Source organism: Oncorhynchus gorbuscha, linkage group LG14 (assembly GCF_021184085.1).
Source record: "Oncorhynchus gorbuscha isolate QuinsamMale2020 ecotype Even-year linkage group LG14, OgorEven_v1.0, whole genome shotgun sequence".
Lineage (NCBI taxonomy): Eukaryota > Metazoa > Chordata > Actinopteri > Salmoniformes > Salmonidae > Oncorhynchus > Oncorhynchus gorbuscha.
The window spans coordinates 8,095,015-8,118,181 of NC_060186.1; the positions used below are offsets into that span (position 1 = coordinate 8,095,015).

The 23,167-nt window shown below is 46.8% G+C and overlaps 1 protein-coding gene across 3 annotated transcripts in view; it reads left to right on the forward strand.

Moving 5' to 3' along the window:
* Positions 1–604: 604 nt before the first annotated feature.
* The window catches only part of scyl2 (SCY1 like pseudokinase 2), a 30,892-nt gene continuing 8,329 nt past the window's right edge, over positions 605–23,167 (forward strand). Inside the window, exons 1-15 of one of the 3 annotated variants that reach the window (XM_046296872.1) lie at positions 605–739; positions 3,103–3,304; positions 3,518–3,675; positions 5,261–5,405; positions 14,657–14,806; positions 14,918–15,139; positions 15,453–15,569; positions 16,081–16,206; positions 16,450–16,626; positions 16,956–16,967; positions 17,148–17,270; positions 17,884–17,997; positions 18,231–18,363; positions 18,815–18,933; positions 19,043–19,143. In XM_046296872.1, the coding sequence (XP_046152828.1) occupies positions 3,128–3,304; positions 3,518–3,675; positions 5,261–5,405; positions 14,657–14,806; positions 14,918–15,139; positions 15,453–15,569; positions 16,081–16,206; positions 16,450–16,626; positions 16,956–16,967; positions 17,148–17,270; positions 17,884–17,997; positions 18,231–18,363; positions 18,815–18,933; positions 19,043–19,143 (1,874 nt within the window). In that variant the 5' untranslated portion in view covers positions 605–739; positions 3,103–3,127. Of the gene's footprint in view, positions 740–962; positions 1,069–3,102; positions 3,305–3,517; positions 3,676–5,260; positions 5,406–14,656; positions 14,807–14,917; positions 15,140–15,452; positions 15,570–16,080; positions 16,207–16,449; positions 16,627–16,955; positions 16,968–17,147; positions 17,271–17,883; positions 17,998–18,230; positions 18,364–18,814; positions 18,934–19,042; positions 19,144–23,167 lie in introns of those variants that run through there. The other 2 variants (XM_046296873.1, XM_046296874.1) reach the window with 2 other exon arrangements.

Sequence of the window (23,167 nt, forward strand, 5' to 3'; positions counted from 1 at the left end):
ATAAGTGCCATGTTTTTAGCATAACTTGAAGGAGTGCATTAACTTATTGAAATGAGTGTAAATCATACAATCCAGGGGTGTATTCATTAGTTGCACACCCTAGCAGAAAAGTTGTGCAACGAAAATACGTTTCTGTTGGACAAATTCAAATGGGTCCCTGTTTGTTTCAGTTTTCCTGTGTGGTTCCTAGTGAATACACCCGGGTTAAGTTGTTGCATCATTGGTACAATGTTTTAAATTCTAGAGCATTTTCTGTACTGCTGCTGTATGTTGCTGCCTAGTTTTGAGCTTTACATATTTTAGTCAACAGAATATTACACATGATCTGTAATGTTGCCGATTCAGGTTTTGTAGTTAATGCGTTGAATTGTTTTGAAATGCACTTTGTTGAAAAACTATTAAATACAGTACAATAAGACTTTCATTAAACATCATTGGAAGTTCCAGTTCTCATTTGAGCAACCATTGGACATAGATATGCATGAAATATTCAAACACTATACAGAAGGGCGTAATCACTTGTCTGGTATAATCATGAGAAAAGTGCTCCCAAATAAACAGAAAGGGCACTTATCTGATAGAGTAGCCGGAAGTGACGTTTACAGTAAGTGGCAAGCTAGCTTAGCAAAGAAGTCAACCAGAAATTTGGACTGGAAGGGATGGAGGCTGTGTACCACAGCCGTCACTGACAGCGGTTTTCCAATTTAAACTACTTGGAATCATAAAACCACTGACATAGGTAAGCATGATATGGTTTGATTCAGACTCAAACGCAACACGGCATTTCAACAAACGTCAAAAGTGACGTCTCTTTAACTAGCTTTCTACCTAGCCTACTGCTATGCGATAGCTAAATAGCTATCTATCCATGCCAGGTTATGCGGATAGCTAACTGGGTAGCCACATTAACAAAAACCGGTTAAACAAACAGGACAGGTATTGGTTTCGCCAATACGTTAGCTAGCAGGAAGCTAATCGTAGCTAGCTACATGGTGTTGCAAGCTCTAACCCTGTCACACAACCGCGTTCCTTCCGCAATTGCTGAACTGGCCGTCGGCAGACGCACTGGTATGGATAGCCTATCATAGAAGCCAGCTAACGTTAACTAACTGCTTGTGTTTGTTCAGCTTTCCTACCTGAGTCATGTGATCTGGCTACTTAGTCAGCTACACAGACGATGAGGTGACGAGGGGAAAGTCTCTGTGATTGGCACATTCACAGTGGGAAATAAATTCAACCAATTGTAACAAGTAGCTAAATTGATTCCACTTTTATGATCATAAGGTCCATATTGAAGTGGAGTGTTAAATGTAGCCTAACTTATTTTTTTTATTTTTTTATTTCACCTTTATTTAACCAGTTGGCAAGTTGAGAACAAGTTCTCATTTACAATTGCAACCTGGCCAAGATAAAGCAAAGCAATTGATAACAGTTTTTACAGTAGAAATAAAAATAATAGCTAAATTGATAATGATTTCCAGTTATGTGGAGTTAAACAGAAGATACTCAATTGTATAAACAATCTATATACAATTGAGCAAACATTGCCATGGTGGCATTTTGTAAAACACTGGTATGGAGTTTTATACAGTAGTTAGGTCTACATTAATTAATTTAACACAGCTTGGGAAAGACGTATTTTGGTCTAATTCATGTACATTCATTCAGCTCTATTTCAATATCTGTAATCAATGTGAAGATGTCAATAGCAGAGAACAGTAAGGTGAGATTCTCCAGAGGAAATTGAAATGACACATTGATTGCATTCAGGAATGATATTGTGTCTAATTCATACATTAAATCTTTTCACAGCAGACACATGTAGACTTTGATACTTTTTATTGTGTAAATCTTTTCACACCAGCAACATCAATCTTGATTCAGGATGTCTCTGCTGTAACCAAGAAGCTTGATCTTGACATCTAGCCACTTAGATAGCAAGTTAGAAAACAAAATGCATAGCTGGAGCCCTGAGTTGGATATAATTTATTTGATACGTCTTACATTTCTTGTAGTTATATTTAACTTCTAGTTAGTTATAAGCAGTGGCGTAGCCCTAGTCCACACATTTAGTTTGGGACAGAATTTTCAGTTCATTGTTATGGCAACCACTGTGTGAATCATTGCTTTATTTCTAGTGTGTGTTCAACAGTTTTTTGGCCATGATGTATTAGGCAGTAATGAGAGACAGAAAGTTAGTCACACACACAGTGGGGAAGAGGCTGATTAAGTAATGGGTTTTATGGGCCGGTTGGTTCCCTCCCTGCTCAAGATTAAAGCCCTTGGCTCAGTCCACGTCCAGCAGTGTCCACTGACTCAATTTTGGCTGTTGGCAACAACATCCGCACCAAGCCCAGGTGTTGAGGAGAGCAATGATGTTATACCCTGCCTGCGGAGACCGACAGGACAGATAGAGGCTTCAGACAGTGACTCAATAAAGTTTATAATTAAACATGGGGTCAATGGCTCCCTCACTAGTCTGTTTAGCGTGCGAACCCACAGCTCCAGTATGCGTCCCAAATGGCACCCTATGCCCTATATAGTGCACTACTTTTGTCCAGGGCCTAGTGCACTAAATGCGGAATAGGGTGCCATTTGAAACGTAGGGCCCACTGCTTGATATGCTAATAGGATATTATGTCTGAATGTGTTCATTCACTCTGAATCTATTGTTGTCGTGCCGGGGTTTGGACAGCACTTGTTGGGATTTGTCAGACGCGAGTGCAGACAATGCATACTAATAATACAGAGATATTGACTCCTGTTCAGATCTGTCTCTCTCATTTCTAAGTCACTGATTTAGGAGGTTTGTGTATTCAGACTTGCCCACTGTGTGTACTCTGCAGTACTGTGTGTGGTACACATCAGAGACCTGGATAGCTCTGTCTACAGCCATCACAGGACACTTTAATGTGCAACATTTTGTTATTTTGCTCTCGGTGGCAAGCTGTCAGTGTGTGTTACTAATAGACTAGGTTTTTTCTCCATACGAAAGGTGTGTGTGTGTGTGTGTGTGTGTGTGTGTGTGTGTGTGTGTGTTCAGCCTTCTTTTCAGAATACCATATAGTTGTAACCTCTGACCTATGTCTCCCCCCGCCCCAGGGGTCAAAGGTCAGGCTGAGTCACCATGGAGTCCATGCTGAACAAGCTCAAGAGCACTGTCACCAAGGTGACGGCCGACATGACCAGCGCCGTTATGGGCAACCCGGTGACGCGTGAATTTGAAGTGGGCCGTCACATTGCCAGTGGCGGGCCCGGCATGTGCTGGAGGATCTACAACGGAACCAAGAAGTCAACCAAACAGGTGAGGCTGCCTGGGGGCTTCATGGACTGTTCTATACTAAACTAGAACAATGTCTCCCAACCCAGTCCTTGGGCAGACTGAGAACTTACACATTTGTTTTCCACAATTTGTTCAAAGGATAGATGGGACTCGTTTGACCATCTCCAACTGACAAACTGTCAGTGGTTGTCCTGATGCAGATGGTAATTCCTGTCTTATTGTTTGTTCTTCCAGGAGGTGGCTGTGTTTGTGTTTGATAAGAAGATGGTGGAGAAGTATCAGAAGTTTGACAAGGACCAGATCATTGAGTCTCTGAAGAAAGGTGTGCAGCAGCTCACCAGACTGCGTCACCCTCGTCTGCTCACTGTCCAGCACCCACTGGAGGAGTCGAGGTGAGTTAAACTTACCGTCTACTTCCCAGTCCAAACACTTTGCGTGTAAATTCTGACTACATTTTTGACATTTGTTTGTTTTGGTGTTCCAGGAGTCGAGCACACCATTTTTTTTTAGTTTGGTAGCAAACACCCCTTCGTCTGTGATTGGTCAACAGTAGGGATTCTTCAATGAAGTGTTTGTTGTCATTCAACAACAGACTAATCATTTTCATGCATATTCTTTCACTTCAGAAACACTGCACCAAACATATTGGTAAGATGTAAAATTGTGAGACTAAGACTTCCTCTGCAAAAATGTCAATTATAATTACAGACCTCTTGAGTTATCTTAGATTAATTCAGACTATTTTAAGGATGTGTACTAGCTCTCAAGAGGGACTAACAGTAATATTGCCACTTTTTTTCTAGTTTTTTCAAGTGAGGGTATTTTAAGGGAGTATGTGAGCACAGATGTTCACTTCGCCTAGCCGAGTTCTGCTAGGAGCCTTTACACACAGACACACACACGTGTAACACACACGCATCATGCATACACACAAGGAAGTCATGCATACACACCCATGCAAAAAATGGATAAATACACACGACAGATGACACATACACACATGCAGCAAGATGTGATGAAAAGTTTTGGGCCTAGCTCTACAGACTTGGTACTGAATAATACATACACCTGCCAGAGGAAGTGGAACAAGCGGTACCCACTCAGTCTCTCTCTCGCTCTATTTCAATTCAAGGGGCTTTATTGGAATGCTAACTGAGTCTGTACATAGTCAAAGCTTTCCTTACGTTTGTGGTATTCTGCCACTGTGTACTCTCTGTTTAGGGACAAATAGCATTCTAGTTTGCTCTGTTCAAGTAATTCTCTTTGTTTTCTCATGATTTGTTTGAGTCTAATTGTGTTGCTGTCCTGGGGCTCTGTGGGGTCTGTTTGTGTTTATGAACAGAGCCCCAGGACCAGCTTGCTTAGGGACTCTTCTCCAGGTTCATCTATCTGAAGATGACAGCTTTTTTTATGGAAGGTTTAGGAATCGCTTCCTTTTAGGTGGTTGTAGAATTGAATGGCTCTTTTCTGGATTTTGATAAGTAGAGGGAATTGGCCTAATTCTTCTCTGCATGCATTATTTGGTGTTTTACATTGTACACAGAGGATATTTCTTCAGAATTCTGCATGCAGAGTCTAAATTTAGTGTTTGTCCCATTTTGTGAATTCTTGTCTTGTGAGAGGACCCCAGATCTCACAACCATAAAGGGCAATGGGTTCTATAACTGATTCATGTATTTTTAGCCAGATCCTAATTGATATCTCTCACACTCACGTTACCTCTCTCTCTCTCACACACTACCTTTCTTTCTTTCTCTCTCTCACTCTTTCTCTACCTTTTTATTACTCAATCAAAAGAACAAAAGAAATGGGAGATGGTGAACTAGAGGAAGTCTAGTTCACCATCATCTCCCGTTTCTTTTGTTCTTTATCTTACTGTTCCTCTTTTCTGTCATTTTTAACACACTCCTTCTTTCTTCATCATTGTTTGTTTGTAATAATTGACACTGTTGTTTCCTCTCTCCCTCCCTCCTTCAGGGACTGCCTGGCGTTCTGTACAGAGCCAGTGTTTGCCAGTCTGTCCAATGTGCTGGGTCAGTGGGACAACCTGCCCAGCCCCGTGCCCACAGACATCAAGGACTACAAGCTATACGACGTGGAGACCAAGTATGGCCTGTTGCAGGTGAGACCCAATACACACACATGCAATCGTGCACATACACACACACAGCCTGAAATGAACGCACACACGTCTTGTTGCTATGTATATTGCTTGGCAGATGTATGTTTCAAACCCAATTGAACTAACCACACCTCGCTTTCTGTTTATTAAATTGTGTCCCAGGCATATTTTTGGGCATAATTGATTAGATTGTACTCCCCTGCTTAGTCACACAGCTATTTAAAGGTGCAATCTGTGATTGCTATACACATTTTCTTTCGTATAAATAAATTATATCTACCCATTGATTCTTGAAGAATATAACTTATAAATGCCTCATGAGTTTAGTTCAACTGTCGTACCCCATCAGAACCCAAAGCTTGTTTTACTAATTTGTTTGTTATTGTAAACAAACACTAGTCTTAAAACATCGTTAAAACTATAATGTTGATGTAATGGATGATCAATTATTGCATCCATAGCTCTGTCTAGGAATTTGGGGGTGGTAAACATTTTCCAGCCCCACACTTCGGCTTTTTACCAAAACATTGGTGGAGTTGCGCTTTGTTATTGTATGAACTGCAGATTGCCTCTTTAAGGAGGAATGCTGGGAAATGTCAATGCTACATAATTGTTCTGGGTATGAAAAAACCCCTCTGTCAAGTACAGCTTGAATTTGTGTGTTATGTACGTCAACTAAAATGCCTAGGACACGTGAGATGAAGTAATCAGACTGTACTTTACTGATCCCCAAGTCTTTAGTTAATATCACAGATTGTCTTTCTGCTCACTGTCTTATCTCCCCTATCTTTATCTGCTTCATGCCTCTTTTCCTTATCGTTTTCCTCTCCCTCTGACTACTCTCATCTCTCTCTCTTCTCCCTCCCTCTCTCTCTCCCTCCTTCACATCTCCCTCTGACTACTCTCATCTCTCTCTCTTCTCCCTCCCTCTCTCTCTCCCCTCCTTCACATCTCCCTCTGACTACTCTCATCTCTCTCTCTTCTCCCTCCCTCCCTCTCTCTCCCCCTCCTTCACATCTCCCTCTGACTACTCTCATCTCTCTCTCTTCTCCCTCCCTCCCTCTCTCTCCCCCTCCTTCACATCTCCCTCTGACTACTCTCATCTCTCTCTCTCTTCTCCCTCCCTCTCTCTCCCTCCTTCACATCTCCCTCTGACTACTCTCATCTCTCTCTCTCTTCTCCCTCCTCTCTCTCTCCCTCCTTCACATCTCCCTCTGACTACTCTCATCTCTCTCTCTTCTCCCTCCCTCCCTCTCTCTCTCCCTCCTTCACATCTCCCTCTGACTACTCTCATCTCTCTCTCTTCTCTCCCTCCTCTCTCTCTCTCCCTCCTTCACATCTCCCTCTGACTACTCTCATCTCTCTCTCTTCTCCCTCCCTCCTCTCTCTCTCCCTCCTTCACATCTCCCTCTGACTACTCTCATCTCTCTCTCTCTTCTCCCTCCCTCTCTCTCTCCCTCCTTCACATCTCCCTCTGACTACTCTCATCTCTCTCTCTTCTCCCTCCCTCCCTCTCTCTCCCTCCTTCACATCTCCCTCTGACTACTCTCATCTCTCTCTTCTCCCTCCCTCCCTCTCTCTCTCCCTCCTTCACATCTCCCTCTGACTACTCTCATCTCTCTCTCTTCTCCCTCCCTCCCTCTCTCTCTCTCTCCCTCCTTCACATCTCCCTCTGACTACTCTCATCTCTCTCTCTTCTCCCTCCCTCTCTCTCCCCATCCTTCACATCTCCCTCTGACTACTCTCATCTCTCTCTCTTCTCCCTCCCTCTCTCTCTCCCCTCCTTCACATCTCCCTCTGACTACTCTCATCTCTCTCTCTTCTCCCTCCCTCTCTCTCCCCCCTCCTTCACATCTCCCTCTGACTACTCTCATCTCTCTCTCTTCTCCCTCCCTCCCTCTCTCTCCCCTCCTTCACATCTCCCTCTGACTACTCTCATCTCTCTCTCTTCTCCCTCCCTCCCTCTCTCTCCCCTCCTTCACATCTCCCTCTGACTACTCTCATCTCTCTCTCTTCTCCCTCCCTCCCTCTCTCTCTCCCTCCTTCACATCTCCCTCTGACTACTCTCATCTCTCTCTCTTCTCCCTCCCTCTCTCTCTCCCTCCTTCACATCTCCCTCTGACTACTCTCATCTCTCTCTCTTCTCCCTCCCTCTCTCTCTCCCTCCTTCACATCTCCCTCTGACTACTCTCATCTCTCTCTCTTCTCCCTCCCCTCTCTCCTCCCTCCTTCACATCTCCCTCTGACTACTCTCATCTCTCTCTCTCTCCCTCCCTCTCTCTCCCCCTCCTTCACATCTCCCTCTGACTACTCTCATCTCTCTCTCTTCTCCCTCCCTCTCTCTCTCCCTCCTTCACATCTCCCTCTGACTACTCTCATCTCTCTCTCTTCTCCCTCCTCTCTCTCTCCCTCCTTCACATCTCCCTCTGACTACTCTCATCTCTCTCTCTTCTCCCTCCCTCCTCTCTCTCTCCCTCCTTCACATCTCCCTCTGACTCTCTCATCTCTCTCTCTTCTCCCTCCCTCTCTCTCTCCCTCCTTCACATCTCCCTCTGACTACTCTCTTCTCTCTCTCTCTCCCTCTCCCTCTGACTACTCTCTCCCTCCTTCCTCCCTCTCTCCCTCCTTCACATCTCCCTCTGACTACTCTCATCTCTCTCTCTTCTCCTCCCTCTCTCTCTCCCTCCTTCACATCTCCCTCTGACTACTCTCATCTCTCTCTCTTCTCCCTCCCTCTCTCTCTCCCTCCTTCACATCTCCCTCTGACTACTCTCATCTCTCTCTCTTCTCCCTCCCTCTCTCTCTCCCTCCTTCACATCTCCCTCTGACTACTCTCATCTCTCTCTTCTCCCTCCCTCCCTCTCTCCCTCCTTCACATCTCCCTCTGACTACTCTCATCTCTCTCTCTTCTCCCTCCCTCTCTCTCTCCCTCCTTCACATCTCCCTCTGACTACTCTCATCTCTCTCTCTTCTCCCTCCCTCTCTCTCTCCCTCCTTCACATCTCCCTCTGACTACTCTCATCTCTCTCTCTTCTCCCTCCCTCCCTCTCTCCCCCTCCTTCACATCTCCCTCTGACTACTCTCATCTCTCTCTCTTCTCCCTCCCTCTCTCTCCCCCTCCTTCACATCTCCCTCTGACTACTCTCATCTCTCTCTCTCCTCCCTCCCTCCCTCTCTCTCCCCTCCTTCACATCTCCCTCTGACTACTCTCATCTCTCTCTCTTCTCCCTCCCTCTCTCTCTCCCTCCTTCACATCTCCCTCTGACTACTCTCATCTCTCTCTCTTCTCCCTCCCTCTCTCTCTCCCTCCTTCACATCTCCCTCTGACTACTCTCATCTCTCTCTCTTCTCCCTCCCCTCTCTCTCTCCCTCCTTCACATCTCCCTCTGACTACTCTCATCTCTCTCTCTTCTCCCTCCCTCTCTCTCTCCCTCCTTCACATCTCCCTCTGACTACTCTCATCTCTCTCTCTCTCCCTCCCTCTTCTCCCTCCCTCCCTCTCTCTCCCTCCTTCACATCTCCCTCTGACTCCCTCTCATCTCTCTCTCTCCCTCCTCTCTCTCTCCCTCCTTCACATCTCCCTCTGACTACTCTCATCTCTCTCTCTTCTCCCTCCCTCTCTCTCCCCCTCCTTCACATCTCCCTCTGACTACTCTCATCTCTCTCTCTTCTCCCTCCCTCTCTCTCTCCCTCCTTCACATCTCCCTCTGACTACTCTCATCTCTCTCTCTTCTCCCTCCCTCTCTCTCCCTCCTTCACATCTCCCTCTGACTACTCTCATCTCTCTCTTCTCCCTCCCTCCCCCTCTCCCTCCTTCACATCTCCCTCTGACTTCATCTCTCTCTCCTCTCTCCCTCTCTCTCCCTCCTTCACATCTCCCTCTGACTACTCTCTCTCTCTCTCTCTTCTCCCTCCCTCTCTCTCTCCCTCCTTCACATCTCCCTCTGACTACTCTCATCTCTCTCTCTTCTCCCTCCCTCTCTCTCCCCTCCTTCACATCTCCCTCTGACTACTCTCATCTCTCTCTCACATCTCCCTCCCTCTCTCTCTCCCTCCTTCACATCTCCCTCTGACTACTCTCATCTCTCTCTCTCTCTCCCTCCCTCCTCTCTCTCTCCCTCCTTCACATCTCCCTCTGACTACTCTCATCTCTCTCTCTTCTCCCTCCCTCTCTCTCCCTCCTTCACATCTCCCTCTGACTACTCTCATCTCTCTCTCTTCTCCCTCCCCTCTCTCTCTCCCTCCTTCACATCTCCCTCTGACTACTCTCATCTCTCTCTCTTCTCCCTCCCTCTCTCTCCCCTCCTTCACATCTCCCTCTGACTACTCTCATCTCTCTCTCTTCTCCCTCCCTCCCTCTCTCTCTCCCTCCTTCACATCTCCTCTGACTACTCTCATCTCTCTCTCTTCTCCCTCCCTCTCTCTCCCTCCTTCACATCTCCCTCTGACTACTCTCTCTCTCTCTCTTCTCCCTCATCTCTCTACTCTCTCCCTCCTTCACATCTCCCTCTGACTACTCTCATCTCTCTCTCTTCTCCCTCCCTCTCTCTCCCCTCCTTCACATCTCCCTCTGACTACTCTCATCTCTCTCTCTTCTCCCTCCCTCTCTCTCCCCTCCTTCACATCTCCCTCTGACTACTCTCATCTCTCTCTCTTCTCCCTCCCTCCCCTCTCTCTCCCTCCTTCACATCTCCCTCTGACTACTCTCATCTCTCTCTCTTCTCCCTCCCTCTCTCTCCCCTCCTTCACATCTCCCTCTGACTCTCTCATCTCTCTCTCTTCTCCCTCCCTCTCTCTCTCTCCCTCCTTCACATCTCCCTCTGACTACTCTCATCTCTCTCTCTTCTCCCTCCCTCTCTCTCTCCCTCCTTCACATCTCCCTCTGACTACTCTCATCTCTTCTCCCTCCCTCTCTCTCTCCCTCCTTCACATCTCCCTCTGACTACTCTCATCTCTCTCTCTTCTCCCCTCTCTCTCCCTCCTTCACATCTCCCTCTGACTACTCTCATCTCTCTCTCTTCTCCCTCCCTCTCTCTCCCTCCTTCACATCTCCCTCTGACTACTCTCATCTCTCTCTCTTCTCCCTCTCCCTCTCTCCCCCTCCTTCACATCTCCCTCTGACTACTCTCATCTCTCTCTCTTCTCCCTCCCTCCCTCTCTCTCCCTCTTCACATCTCCCTCTGACTACTCTCATCTCTCTCTCTTCTCCCTCCCTCTCTCTCCCCTCCTTCACATCTCCCTCTGACTACTCTCATCTCTCTCTCTTCTCCCTCCCTCCCTCTCTCTCTCCCTCCTTCACATCTCCCTCTGACTACTCTCATCTCTCTCTCTTCTCCCTCCCTCTCTCTCCCCTCCTTCACATCTCCCTCTGACTACTCTCATCTCTCTCTCTTCTCCCTCCCTCTCTCTCTCCCTCCTTCACATCTCCCTCTGACTACTCTCATCTCTCTCTTCTCCCTCCCTCTCTCTCTCCCTCCTTCACATCTCCCTCTGACTACTCTCATCTCTCTCTCTTCTCCCTCCCTCTCTCTCCCCTCCTTCACATCTCCCTCTGACTACTCTCATCTCTCTCTCTTCTCCCTCCCTCCCTCTCTCTCTCCCTCCTTCACATCTCCCTCTGACTACTCTCATCTCTCTCTTCTCTCCCTCCCTCTCTCTCTCCCTCCTTCACATCTCCCTCTGACTACTCTCATCTCTCTCTCTTCTCCCTCCCTCTCCCTCTCCCCTCCTTCACATCTCCTCTGACTACTCTCATCTCTCTCTCTCTCCTTCTCCCTCCCTCTCTCTCCCCTCCTTCACATCTCCCTCTGACTACTCTCATCTCTCTCTCTTCTCCCTCCTCTCTCTCTCCCTCCTTCACATCTCCCTCTGACTACTCTCATCTCTCTCTCTTCTCCCTCCCTCTCTCTCCCCTCCTTCACATCTCCCTCTGACTACTCTCATCTCTCTCTTCTCCCTCCCTCCCTCTCTCTCTCCCTCCTTCACATCTCCCTCTGACTACTCTCATCTCTCTCTCTTCTCCCTCCCTCCCTCTCTCTCTCTCTCCCTCCTTCACATCTCCCTCTGACTACTCTCATCTCTCTCTCTTCTCCCTCCCTCTCTCTCCCCATCCTTCACATCTCCCTCTGACTACTCTCATCTCTCTCTCTTCTCCCTCCCTCTCTCTCTCCCTCCTTCACATCTCCCTCTGACTACTCTCATCTCTCTCTCTCTCCCTCCCTCTCTCTCCCTCCTTCACATCTCCCTCTGACTACTCTCATCTCTCTCTCTCTCCCTCCCTCTCTCTCTCCCTCCTTCACATCTCCCTCTGACTACTCTCATCTCTCTCTCTTCTCCCTCCCCCTCTCTCTCTCCCTCCTTCACATCTCCCTCTGACTACTCTCATCTCTCTCTCTTCTCTCCCCTCTCTCTCCCTCCTTCACATCTCCCTCTGACTACTCTCATCTCTCTCTCTTCTCCCTCCCCTCTCTCTCCCTCCTTCACATCTCCCTCTGACTACTCTCATCTCTCTCTCTTCTCCCTCCCTCTCTCTCTCCCTCCTTCACATCTCCCTCTGACTACTCTCATCTCTCTCTCTTCTCCCCCCCTCTCTCTCTCCCTCCTTCACATCTCCCTCTGACTACTCTCATCTCTCTCTCTTCTCCCTCCCTCTCTCTCTCCCTCCTTCACATCTCCCTCTGACTACTCTCATCTCTCTCTCTCTCTCCCTCCCTCTCTCTCTCCCTCCTTCACATCTCCCTCTGACTACTCTCATCTCTCTCTCTTCTCCCTCCCTCCCCTCTCTCTCCCTCCTCCTTCACATCTCCCTCTGACTACTCTCATCTCTCTCTCTTCACATCTCCCTCTCCTCTCTCTCTCCCCCTCCTTCACATCTCCCTCTGACTACTCTCATCTCTCTCTCTTCTCCCTCCCTCTCTCTCCCCTCCTTCACATCTCCCTCTGACTACTCTCATCTCTCTCTTTCTCCCTCCATCTCTCTCTCCCTCCTTCACATCTCCCTCTGACTACTCTCATCTCTCTCTTCTCCCTCCCTCCCTCTCTCTCCCTCCTTCACATCTCCCTCTGACTACTCTCATCTCTCTCTCTTCTCCCTCCCTCTCTCTCTCCCTCCTTCACATCTCCCTCTGACTACTCTCATCTCTCTCTCTCTTCTCCCTCCCCCTCTCTCTCCCCCTCCTTCACATCTCCCTCTGACTACTCTCATCTCTCTCTCTTCTCCCTCCCTCTCTCTCTCCCTCCTTCACATCTCCCTCTGACTACTCTCATCTCTCTCTCTTCTCCCTCCCTCTCTCTCTCCCCCTCCTTCACATCTCCCTCTGACTACTCTCATCTCTCTCTCTCTTCTCCCTCCCTCTCTCTCCCCTCCTTCACATCTCCCTCTGACTACTCTCATCTCTCTCTCTTCTCCCTCCCTCTCTCTCTCCCTCCTTCACATCTCCCTCTGACTACTCTCATCTCTCTCTCTTCTCCCTCCCTCCCTCTCTCCCCCTCCTTCACATCTCCCTCTGACTACTCTCATCTCTCTCTCTTCTCCCTCCCTGTCTCTCTCCCTCCTTCACATCTCCCTCTGACTACTCTCATCTCTCTCTCTTCTCCCTCCCTCTCTCTCCCCCTCCTTCACATCTCCCTCTGACTACTCTCATCTCTCTCTTCTCCCCCTCTCTCTCCCCCTCCTTCACATCTCCCTCTGACTACTCTCATCTCTCTCTCTTCTCCCTCCCTCTCTCTCCCCTCCTTCACATCTCCCTCTGACTACTCTCATCTCTCTCTCTTCTCCCTCCCTCTCTCTCCCCTCCTTCACATCTCCCTCTGACTACTCTCATCTCTCTCTTCTCCCTCCCTCTCTCTCTCCCTCCTTCACATCTCCCTCTGACTACTCTCATCTCTCTCTCCCTTCTCCCCTCTCTCTCTCTCCCCTCCTTCACATCTCCCTCTGACTACTCTCATCTCTCTCTCTTCTCCCTCCCTCTCTCTCCCCCTCCTTCACATCTCCCTCTGACTACTCTCATCTCTCTCTTCTCCCTCCCTCTCTCTCTCCCTCCTTCACATCTCCCTCTGACTACTCTCATCTCTCTCTCTTCTCCCTCCTCTCTCTCTCCCTCCTTCACATCTCCCTCTGACTACTCTCATCTCTCTCTCTTCTCCCTCCCTCTCTCTCTCCCTCCTTCACATCTCCCTCTGACTACTCTCATCTCTCTCTCTTCTCCCCCTCTCTCTCTCCCTCCTTCACATCTCCTCTGACTACTCTCATCTCTCTCTTCTCTCTCTCCCCCTCCTTCACATCTCCCTCTGACTATCTCCTCTCATCTCTCTCTCTTCTCCCTCCCTCTCTCTCTCTCCCTCCTTCACATCTCCCTCTGACTACTCTCATCTCTCTCTCTTCTCCCTCCCTCTCTCTCTCCCTCCTTCACATCTCCCTCTGACTACTCTCATCTCTCTCTCTTCTCCCTCCCTCCCTCTCTCTCTCTCCCCTCCTTCACATCTCCCTCTGACTACTCTCATCTCTCTCTCTTCTCCCTCCCTCTCTCTCTCCCTCCTTCACATCTCCCTCTGACTACTCTCATCTCTTTCTCTTCTCCCCCCTCTCTCTCTCCCTCCTTCACATCTCCCTCTGACTACTCTCATCTCTCTCTCTCTTCTCCCCTCCCTCCCTCTCTCTCTCCCCTCCTTCACATCTCCCTCTGACTACTCTCATCTCTCTCTCTTCTCCCCTCTCTCTCCCCCTCCTTCACATCTCCCTCTGACTACTCTCATCTCTCTCTTCTCCCCCTCTCTCCCCCTCCTTCACATCTCCCTCTGACTACTCTCATCTCTCTCTCTTCTCCCCCTCCCTCTCTCTCTCCCCTCCTTCACATCTCCCTCTGACTACTCTCATCTCTCTCTCTTCTCCCTCCTCTCTCTCTCCCCTCCTTCACATCTCCCTCTGACTACTCTCATCTCTTTCATCTCCCTCCCCTCTCTCTCTCTCTCTCTCTCTCTCTCTCCCCCTCCTTCACATCTCCCTCTGACTACTCTCATCTCTCTCTCTTCTCCCCTCTCTCTCTCCCCTCCTTCACATCTCCCTCTGACTACTCTCATCTCTCTCTCTTCTCCCCCTCTCTCTCCCCTCCTTCACATCTCCCTCTGACTACTCTCATCTCTCTCTCTTCTCCCTCCCCTCTCTCTCTCCCTCCTTCACATCTCCCTCTGACTACTCTCATCTCTCTCTCTTCTCCCTCCCTCTCTCTCCCCCTCCTTCACATCTCCCTTAGATCTCGGAGGGCTTGTCATTCCTACACAGCGGGGTGAAGATGGTCCATGGGAACCTGTGTCTGGAGAACATCATCCTCAACAAGAGCGGAGCCTGGAAGATCATGGGCTTTGACTTCAGCATCTCCTCCATCAACCCCTCCGATGCCGAGGTGAGACGCTCAGCGCATCTGCATGTGTGCACCTGTATGTATCTCTTCCTCTATGTCGATCTGTATATATCCTTACATACCTGTCTCCACCGCCCTCCCTCCTTCCCTCAGCCCAAGTATTCCTGTAAGGAGTGGGAGCCCAACCTGCCGCCGCTCTGCCTGCCCAACCCAGAGTATCTGGCCCCCGAGTACATCCTGTCGGTGAGCTGCGACGCCGCCTCGGACATGTACTCGCTGGGCGTGGTGATGCACGCCGTCTTCAACGAGGGCAAGCCGGTGTTGCAGGTCAACAAGCACGACATCTTCAAGAGCTTCAGCCGACAGCTGGACCAGGTGAGGGCCGGGGAATGAGATGAAGGCTTGATGGCCAGAACAAGTCCACATGATTGCTAGTAAAAAATATACATCAAAGTTGTGAGTTCTTGCCCTCTTCATAAAGTTAGAGTTCTCTGGAGAGACAGCACCCAAGGACCTCATTCAGACAGCAGACCTTAGTCAGAATGCATCACGTCTTATCATTTTGGGGAGAAAAGGACAGGGATATTAATGCCCAAGTGCACTGCAATATTTGTAATGCTTCATTGATTCCACACTTTTTGAATTGTTAAATCTCTCTCTTGTCTTTCCCCCCCCCGTCTGTCCATAGCTCAGCAGACTGAGCCCCACCATGTTGAATAAGATTCCTGAGGAGGTGAGGGAGCACGTCAAGATGCTGCTGAATGTCACGCCCAACGTCCGCCCTGACGCTGACCAGATGACCAAGGTCAGGTCACCCCCCGTGTCACCAACTATGACCTTGTGTCACTAATACAACAGGATACATTCTACTTTTTACACATTAAAACCCGCTCACCAAGTCAGCTAACTGATAAATACTTAGAAATACCTTTTAGATTTTCTGATTCATTAATAAAGCTAAACCTGAATATGTGTCGTCGGTTGAATATGTGTCGTCGGTTGAATATGTGTCGTCGGTTGAATATGTGTCGTCGGTTGAATATGTGTCGTCGGTTGAATATGTGTCGTCGGTTGAATATGTGTCGTCGGTTGAATATGTGTCGTCGGTTGAATATGTGTCGTCGGTTGAATATGTGTCGTCGGTTGAATATGTGTCGTCGGTTGAATATGTGTCGTCGGTTGAAGGCCCGTTTCAAGATCGTCTTCCTAAAAAGTGATTTCAGAGAATTGAAGCAAGATGAAGTTATTGATCCTGCTTTATGCCATTACCACCCAGTTGAGTTGAATAATCCCTTCTCTGTGTCTGGGTGCTTCAGATCCCCTTCTTTGATGACGTGGGGGCGGTGACGCTGGCCTACTTTGACTCCCTCTTCCAGAGGGACAACCTGCAGAAATCCCAGTTCTACAAAAACCTGCCCAAGGTCTTGCCCAAGCTACCCAAGGTTAGTGTTCACTGTGTGTGTGTTGCTCTTACAGGTCATTTTAGTGTCCTAGTTGTACATTCCTACAGTAGAATGCTTCATGCTCAGTGGACAGGTAGTTTGGAACGTGGTCTTCAGTAATCCAGTCAAATTGGGATTGGCCATTTTGCAAATATGTGCTCAAAGGTGATTTAATAAAAATGATTCTGATTAAAGCCACTATTCCTAGCCTCTTTGTGTCTTGTCTCTTCCTCTCCACCCCAGAGAGTGGTGGTGTATCGTATCCTCCCAGCCCTCACCTCAGAGTTTGTAAACCCAGACATGGTGCCGTTCGTCCTGCCCAACGTGCTGCTGATCGCAGAGGAGTGTACCAAGGACGAGTACGTCAGACTCATCCTGCCGGACCTCAGCCCTGTGTTCAAGCAGCAGGAGCCTGTCCAGGTACACACACACACACACACACACACACACACACACACACACACACACACACACACACACACACACACACACACACACACACACACACACACACACACACACACACACACACACACACACACACACACACACACACACTCAGGATGCAAAGGACACACACATTCAGTGTATCCCCATAGCCAGTTTTTAGGACTACCTTCTATGTTTTCTTGATGTGTGTTACAGGGATGGCCTGGTTAGATAAAGCATATAGCATCCTCTAGTCTTATCTGGTGACAGGGCTGTATATATCATACTGTTTCTCTCTCTTCTCCTTTCCACGCCTTCAGGCAAGCAATATGGTGAGTGGTCTTTGCTGAGCGTAGTTGCTAAGACTGTGTGTGTGACATTCTAATGCTTAAAAAAAGAGCTCACTTTATTCCTAGTTTCATTTCACTGGTAGGTACCCATCTCTCTCTTTTTCTGTCGCTCTCCCATCATTAAGCCTGGATGAACCGCGTTTAACCCTCTGTGTCTCTCAGATCCTGCTGATCTTCCTGCAAAAGATGGACCTGCTGCTGACCAAGACCCCACCGGAGGACATTAAGAACAGCGTTCTGCCCATGGTCTACAGAGCCCTGGAGGCCCCCTCCATCCAGATACAGGTACCACGGACAGGCACATCATGGGTTTACAAAGGGTTTACAAGGAGAACTGCAATACTAATGAAATAAGGTTTAGGATTGAGGTTAAAGTTAGTTTGAGTGTGATTTAAGGTAAGTATAAATTAGTATACTGTCGTCCGTTGCCATTACATTTCCTGCCCGTTGAAAATACACTGCCTTGATTTAATGCGTCATTTGTTGGCCAGGTACTGTACACTATAAAAGACATCTCTATTTACCTCTCCAAATGAGTGATGTAGTGAAGGAAGATAACTGCAGCGTTAACCTCTAAACACTAATTGTGGTACAAGTTGCTCCTAACCACAGCTCTAGAATCCCATTTCCTGTCCCCAAATCCTAAACTAACCATTGAGAGGATAAGAAAAACCTGACCCTTGCCCAGCGGTTAGCAGCACATTCAACCAACTCTGTAAAGCTCACATGGGAACCTCCATAGAGATTCTATAATACGCCTGACCAAGACAGACAATATTTTGGCTTTGCTATGATCCCAATGTCCATTTGAGAGTTCTAGGCTCTATGTGATTCTACGGAAACCCCTGCCATTAAGTCATCAGCAATGTTGTGCCATATATTTGTGTGCCCCCCCCAGGAGCTGTGTTTGAACATAATCCCTACCTTCGCCAACCTGATTGAGTATCCCTCCATGAAGAACGCACTCATCCCCCGCATCAAGTCTGCCTGTCTACAGACCTCCTCACTTGCAGTCAGTCTCTCGCTTTCATTTGACTCTGTCTGTCTCTGTCTCTCTCTCTCTCTGTCTGTCTCTCTCTCTGTCTGTTTCTCTCTGTCTCTCTCTCTCTGTATGTCTCTCTCTCTCTGTCTCTCTCTCTGTGTGTGTTGATCAAATGCACATGGTTGTTTTTGACTGACCATTGATTGACAGGTGACAGAAATATTCTGATTGTGTGTGCGTATGTTTGACGTGTGTGTGTGTAGGTGAGGGTGAACTCCCTGGTGTGCCTGGGGAAGATTCTGGAGTACCTGGACAAATGGTACGTCATTGACGAGATCCTTCCCTTCCTGCAACAGATCCCCTCCAGAGAACCAGCCGTACTCATGGGGGTTCTAGGTAACGGAACATCTAGAACGTCTTAGAATCCAGATAATAGTCCTAGGGATCTCAACAGAAAATGATCAGTACTGTTAGAGTTCTATCTTATTTTAGAATCCGTTAGGATAAAATTAATCAACTCACCTAGAATGAAATGAGTCAACTCACCTAGGATGAAATGAGTCAATTCTCCTAGGGTGAAACGAGTCAATTCTCCTAGGGTGAAACGAGTCAATTCTCCTAGGGTGAAACGAGTCAATTCTCCTAGGGTGAAACGAGTCAATTCTCCTAGGGTGAAACGAGTCAATTCTCCTAGGGTGAAACGAGTCAATTCTCCTAGGGTGAAACGAGTCAATTCTCCTAGGGTGAAACGAGTCAATTCTCCTAGGGTGAAACGAGTCAATTCTCCTAGGGTGAAACGAGTCAATCCTCCTAGGATTTATTGTGGAATGGTTGTTTCTTCCCATAGGGATCTACAAGTGTACCTTCTCCCATAAGAAACTGGGCATCCCCAAAGAGCACCTAGCCGCCAAGAGTCTGCCTCACCTAGTCTCGCTCAGTATAGACAACAACCTCAACCTCAATCAGGTAGGTAGATACACACACACACACACACACACACACACACACACACACACACACACACACACACACACACAGAGAGGCTGTATTCCAACCCTCTCTCTGTGTGTTTCAGTTTAACTCCTTCATGGCTGTGATCAAAGACATGCTGACTCGTATGGAGGCAGAGCACAAGACCAAACTGGAGCAGCTACACAGCATGCAGGAACAACAGAGGTATCCGTCAAATCACTCCCTCCTGTCTTCCTCTGACGTTGTAATGTCAGGTGCACCAGTACAGTGAGATGTCTTTCTTGCAGCTCTAACACCAACAATGCAGTAATCAATAACAATGTTTTACTAAAACTCAATGATAATGAATCCATAACAATGTTTTACTAAAAATAACAAGTTAGAACAAAAACACGAGATATAAGAACAACATGATAAAGTAAGTACGCATAATATATACAGGGTCAGTTCCAGTAGGGATACTGGACTGATAGAGGTAGATATGTATAGGGGTAAGGTTACTATATACAGGGTCAGTTCCAGTAGGGATACTGGACTGATAGAGGTAGATATGTATAGGGGTAAGGTTACTATATACAGGGTCAGTTCCAGTAGGGATACTGGACTGATAGAGGTAGATATGTATAGGGGTAAGGTTACTATATACAGGGTCAGTTCCAGTAGGGATACTGGACTGATAGAGGTAGATATGTATAGGGGGTAAGGTTACTATATACAGGGTCAGTTCCAGTAGGGATACTGGACTGATAGAGGTAGATATGTATAGGTGTAAGGTTACTATATACAGGGTCAGTTCCAGTAGGGATACTGGACTGATAGAGGTAGATATGTATAGGGGTAAGGTTACTATATACAGGGTCAGTTCCAGTAGGGATACTGGACTGATAGAGGTAGATATGTATAGGTGTAAGGTTACTATATACAGGGTCAGTTCCAGTAGGGATACTGGACTGATAGAGGTAGATATGTATAGGTGTAAGGTTACTATATACAGGGTCAGTTCCAGTAGGGATACTGGACTGATAGAGGTAGATATGTATAGGGGTAAGGTTACTATATACAGGGTCAGTTCCAGTAGGGATACTGGACTGATAGAGGTAGATATGTATAGGGGTAAGGTTACTATATACAGGGTCAGTTCCAGTAGGGATACTGGACTGATAGAGGTAGATATGTATAGGTGTAAGGTTACTATATACAGGGTCAGTTCCAGTAGGGATACTGGACTGATAGAGGTAGATATGTATAGGGGTAAGGTTACTATATACAGGGTCAGTTCCAGTAGGGATACTGGACTGATAGAGGTAGATATGTATAGGTGTAAGGTTACTATATACAGGGTCAGTTCCAGTAGGGATACTGGACTGATAGAGGTAGATATGTATAGGTGTAAGGTTACTATATACAGGGTCAGTTCCAGTAGGGATACTGGACTGATAGAGGTAGATATGTATAGGGGTAAGGTTACTATATACAGGGTCAGTTCCAGTAGGGATACTGGACTGATAGAGGTAGATATGTATAGGGGTAAGGTTACTATATACAGGGTCAGTTCCAGTAGGGATACTGGACTGATAGAGGTAGATATGTATAGGGGTAAGGTTACTATATACAGGGTCAGTTCCAGTAGGGATACTGGACTGATAGAGGTAGATATGTATAGGTGTAAGGTTACTATATACAGGGTCAGTTCCAGTAGGGATACTGGACTGATAGAGGTAGATATGTATAGGTGTAAGGTTACTATATACAGGGTCAGTTCCAGTAGGGATACTGGACTGATAGAGGTAGATATGTATAGGTGTAAGGTTACTATATACAGGGTCAGTTCCAGTAGGGATACTGGACTGATAGAGGTAGATATGTATAGGGGTAAGGTTACTATATACAGGGTCAGTTCCAGTAGGGATACTGGACTGATAGAGGTAGATATGTATAGGTGTAAGGTTACTATATACAGGGTCAGTTCCAGTAGGGATACTGGACTGATAGAGGTAGATATGTATAGGGGTAAGGTTACTATATACAGGGTCAGTTCCAGTAGGGATACTGGACTGATAGAGGTAGATATGTATAGGTGTAAGGTCACTATATACAGGGTCAGTTCCAGTAGGGATACTGGACTGATAGAGGTAGATATGTATAGGTGTAAGGTTACTATATACAGGGTCAGTTCCAGTAGGGATACTGGACTGATAGAGGTAGATATGTATAGGTGTAAGGTTACTATATACAGGGTCAGTTCCAGTAGGGATACTGGACTGATAGAGGTAGATATGTATAGGTGTAAGGTTACTATATACAGGGTCAGTTCCAGTAGGGATACTGGACTGATAGAGGTAGATATGTATAGGGGTAAGGTTACTATATACAGGGTCAGTTCCAGTAGGGATACTGGACTGATAGAGGTAGATATGTATAGGTGTAAGGTTACTATATACAGGGTCAGTTCCAGTAGGGATACTGGACTGATAGAGGTAGATATGTATAGGTGTAAGGTTATTATATACAGGGTCAGTTCCAGTAGGGATACTGGACTGATAGAGGTAGATATGTATAGGGGTAAGGTTACTATATACAGGGTCAGTTCCAGTAGGGATACTGGACTGATAGAGGTAGATATGTATAGGTGTAAGGTTACTATATACAGGGTCAGTTCCAGTAGGGATACTGGACTGATAGAGGTAGATATGTATAGGGGTAAGGTTACTATATACAGGGTCAGTTCCAGTAGGGATACTGGACTGATAGAGGTAGATATGTATAGGTGTAAGGTTACTATATACAGGGTCAGTTCCAGTAGGGATACTGGACTGATAGAGGTAGATATGTATAGGGGTAAGGTTACTATATACAGGGTCAGTTCCAGTAGGGATACTGGACTGATAGAGGTAGATATGTATAGGGGTAAGGTTACTATATACAGGGTCAGTTCCAGTAGGGATACTGGACTGATAGAGGTAGATATGTATAGGGGTAAGGTTACTATATACAGGGTCAGTTCCAGTAGGGATACTGGACTGATAGAGGTAGATATGTATAGGTGTAAGGTTACTATATACAGGGTCAGTTCCAGTAGGGATACTGGACTGATAGAGGTAGATATGTATAGGGGTAAGGTTACTATATACAGGGTCAGTTCCAGTAGGGATACTGGACTGATAGAGGTAGATATGTATAGGGGTAAGGTTACTATATACAGGGTCAGTTCCAGTAGGGATACTGGACTGATAGAGGTAGATATGTATAGGTGTAAGGTTATTATATACAGGGTCAGTTCCAGTAGGGATACTGGACTGATAGCGGTAGATATGTATAGGTGTAAGGTTACTATATACAGGGTCAGTTCCAGTAGGGATACTGGACTGATAGAGGTAGATATGTATAGGTGTAAGGTCACTATATACAGGGTCAGTTCCAGTAGGGATACTGGACTGATAGAGGTAGATATGTATAGGTGTAAGGTCACTATATACAGGGTCAGTTCCAGTAGGGATACTGGACTGATAGAGGTAGATATGTATAGGGGTAAGGTTACTATATACAGGGTCAGTTCCAGTAGGGATACTGGACTGATAGAGGTAGATATGTATAGGTGTAAGGTTACTATATACAGGGTCAGTTCCAGTAGGGATACTGGACTGATAGAGGTAGATATGTATAGGTGTAAGGTCACTATATACAGGGTCAGTTCCAGTAGGGATACTGGACTGATAGAGGTAGATATGTATAGGGGTAAGGTTACTATATACAGGGTCAGTTCCAGTAGGGATACTGGACTGATAGAGGTAGATATGTATAGGGGTAAGGTTACTATATACAGGGTCAGTTCCAGTAGGGATACTGGACTGATAGAGGTAGATATGTATAGGTGTAAGGTTATTATATACAGGGTCAGTTCCAGTAGGGATACTGGACTGATAGAGGTAGATATGTATAGGGGTAAGGTTACTATATACAGGGTCAGTTCCAGTAGGGATACTGGACTGATAGAGGTAGATATGTATAGGTGTAAGGTTACTATATACAGGGTCAGTTCCAGTAGGGATACTGGACTGATAGAGGTAGATATGTATAGGTGTAAGGTTATTATATACAGGGTCAGTTCCAGTAGGGATACTGGACTGATAGAGGTAGATATGTATAGGGGTAAGGTTACTATATACAGGGTCAGTTCCAGTAGGGATACTGGACTGATAGAGGTAGATATGTATAGGTGTAAGGTTAC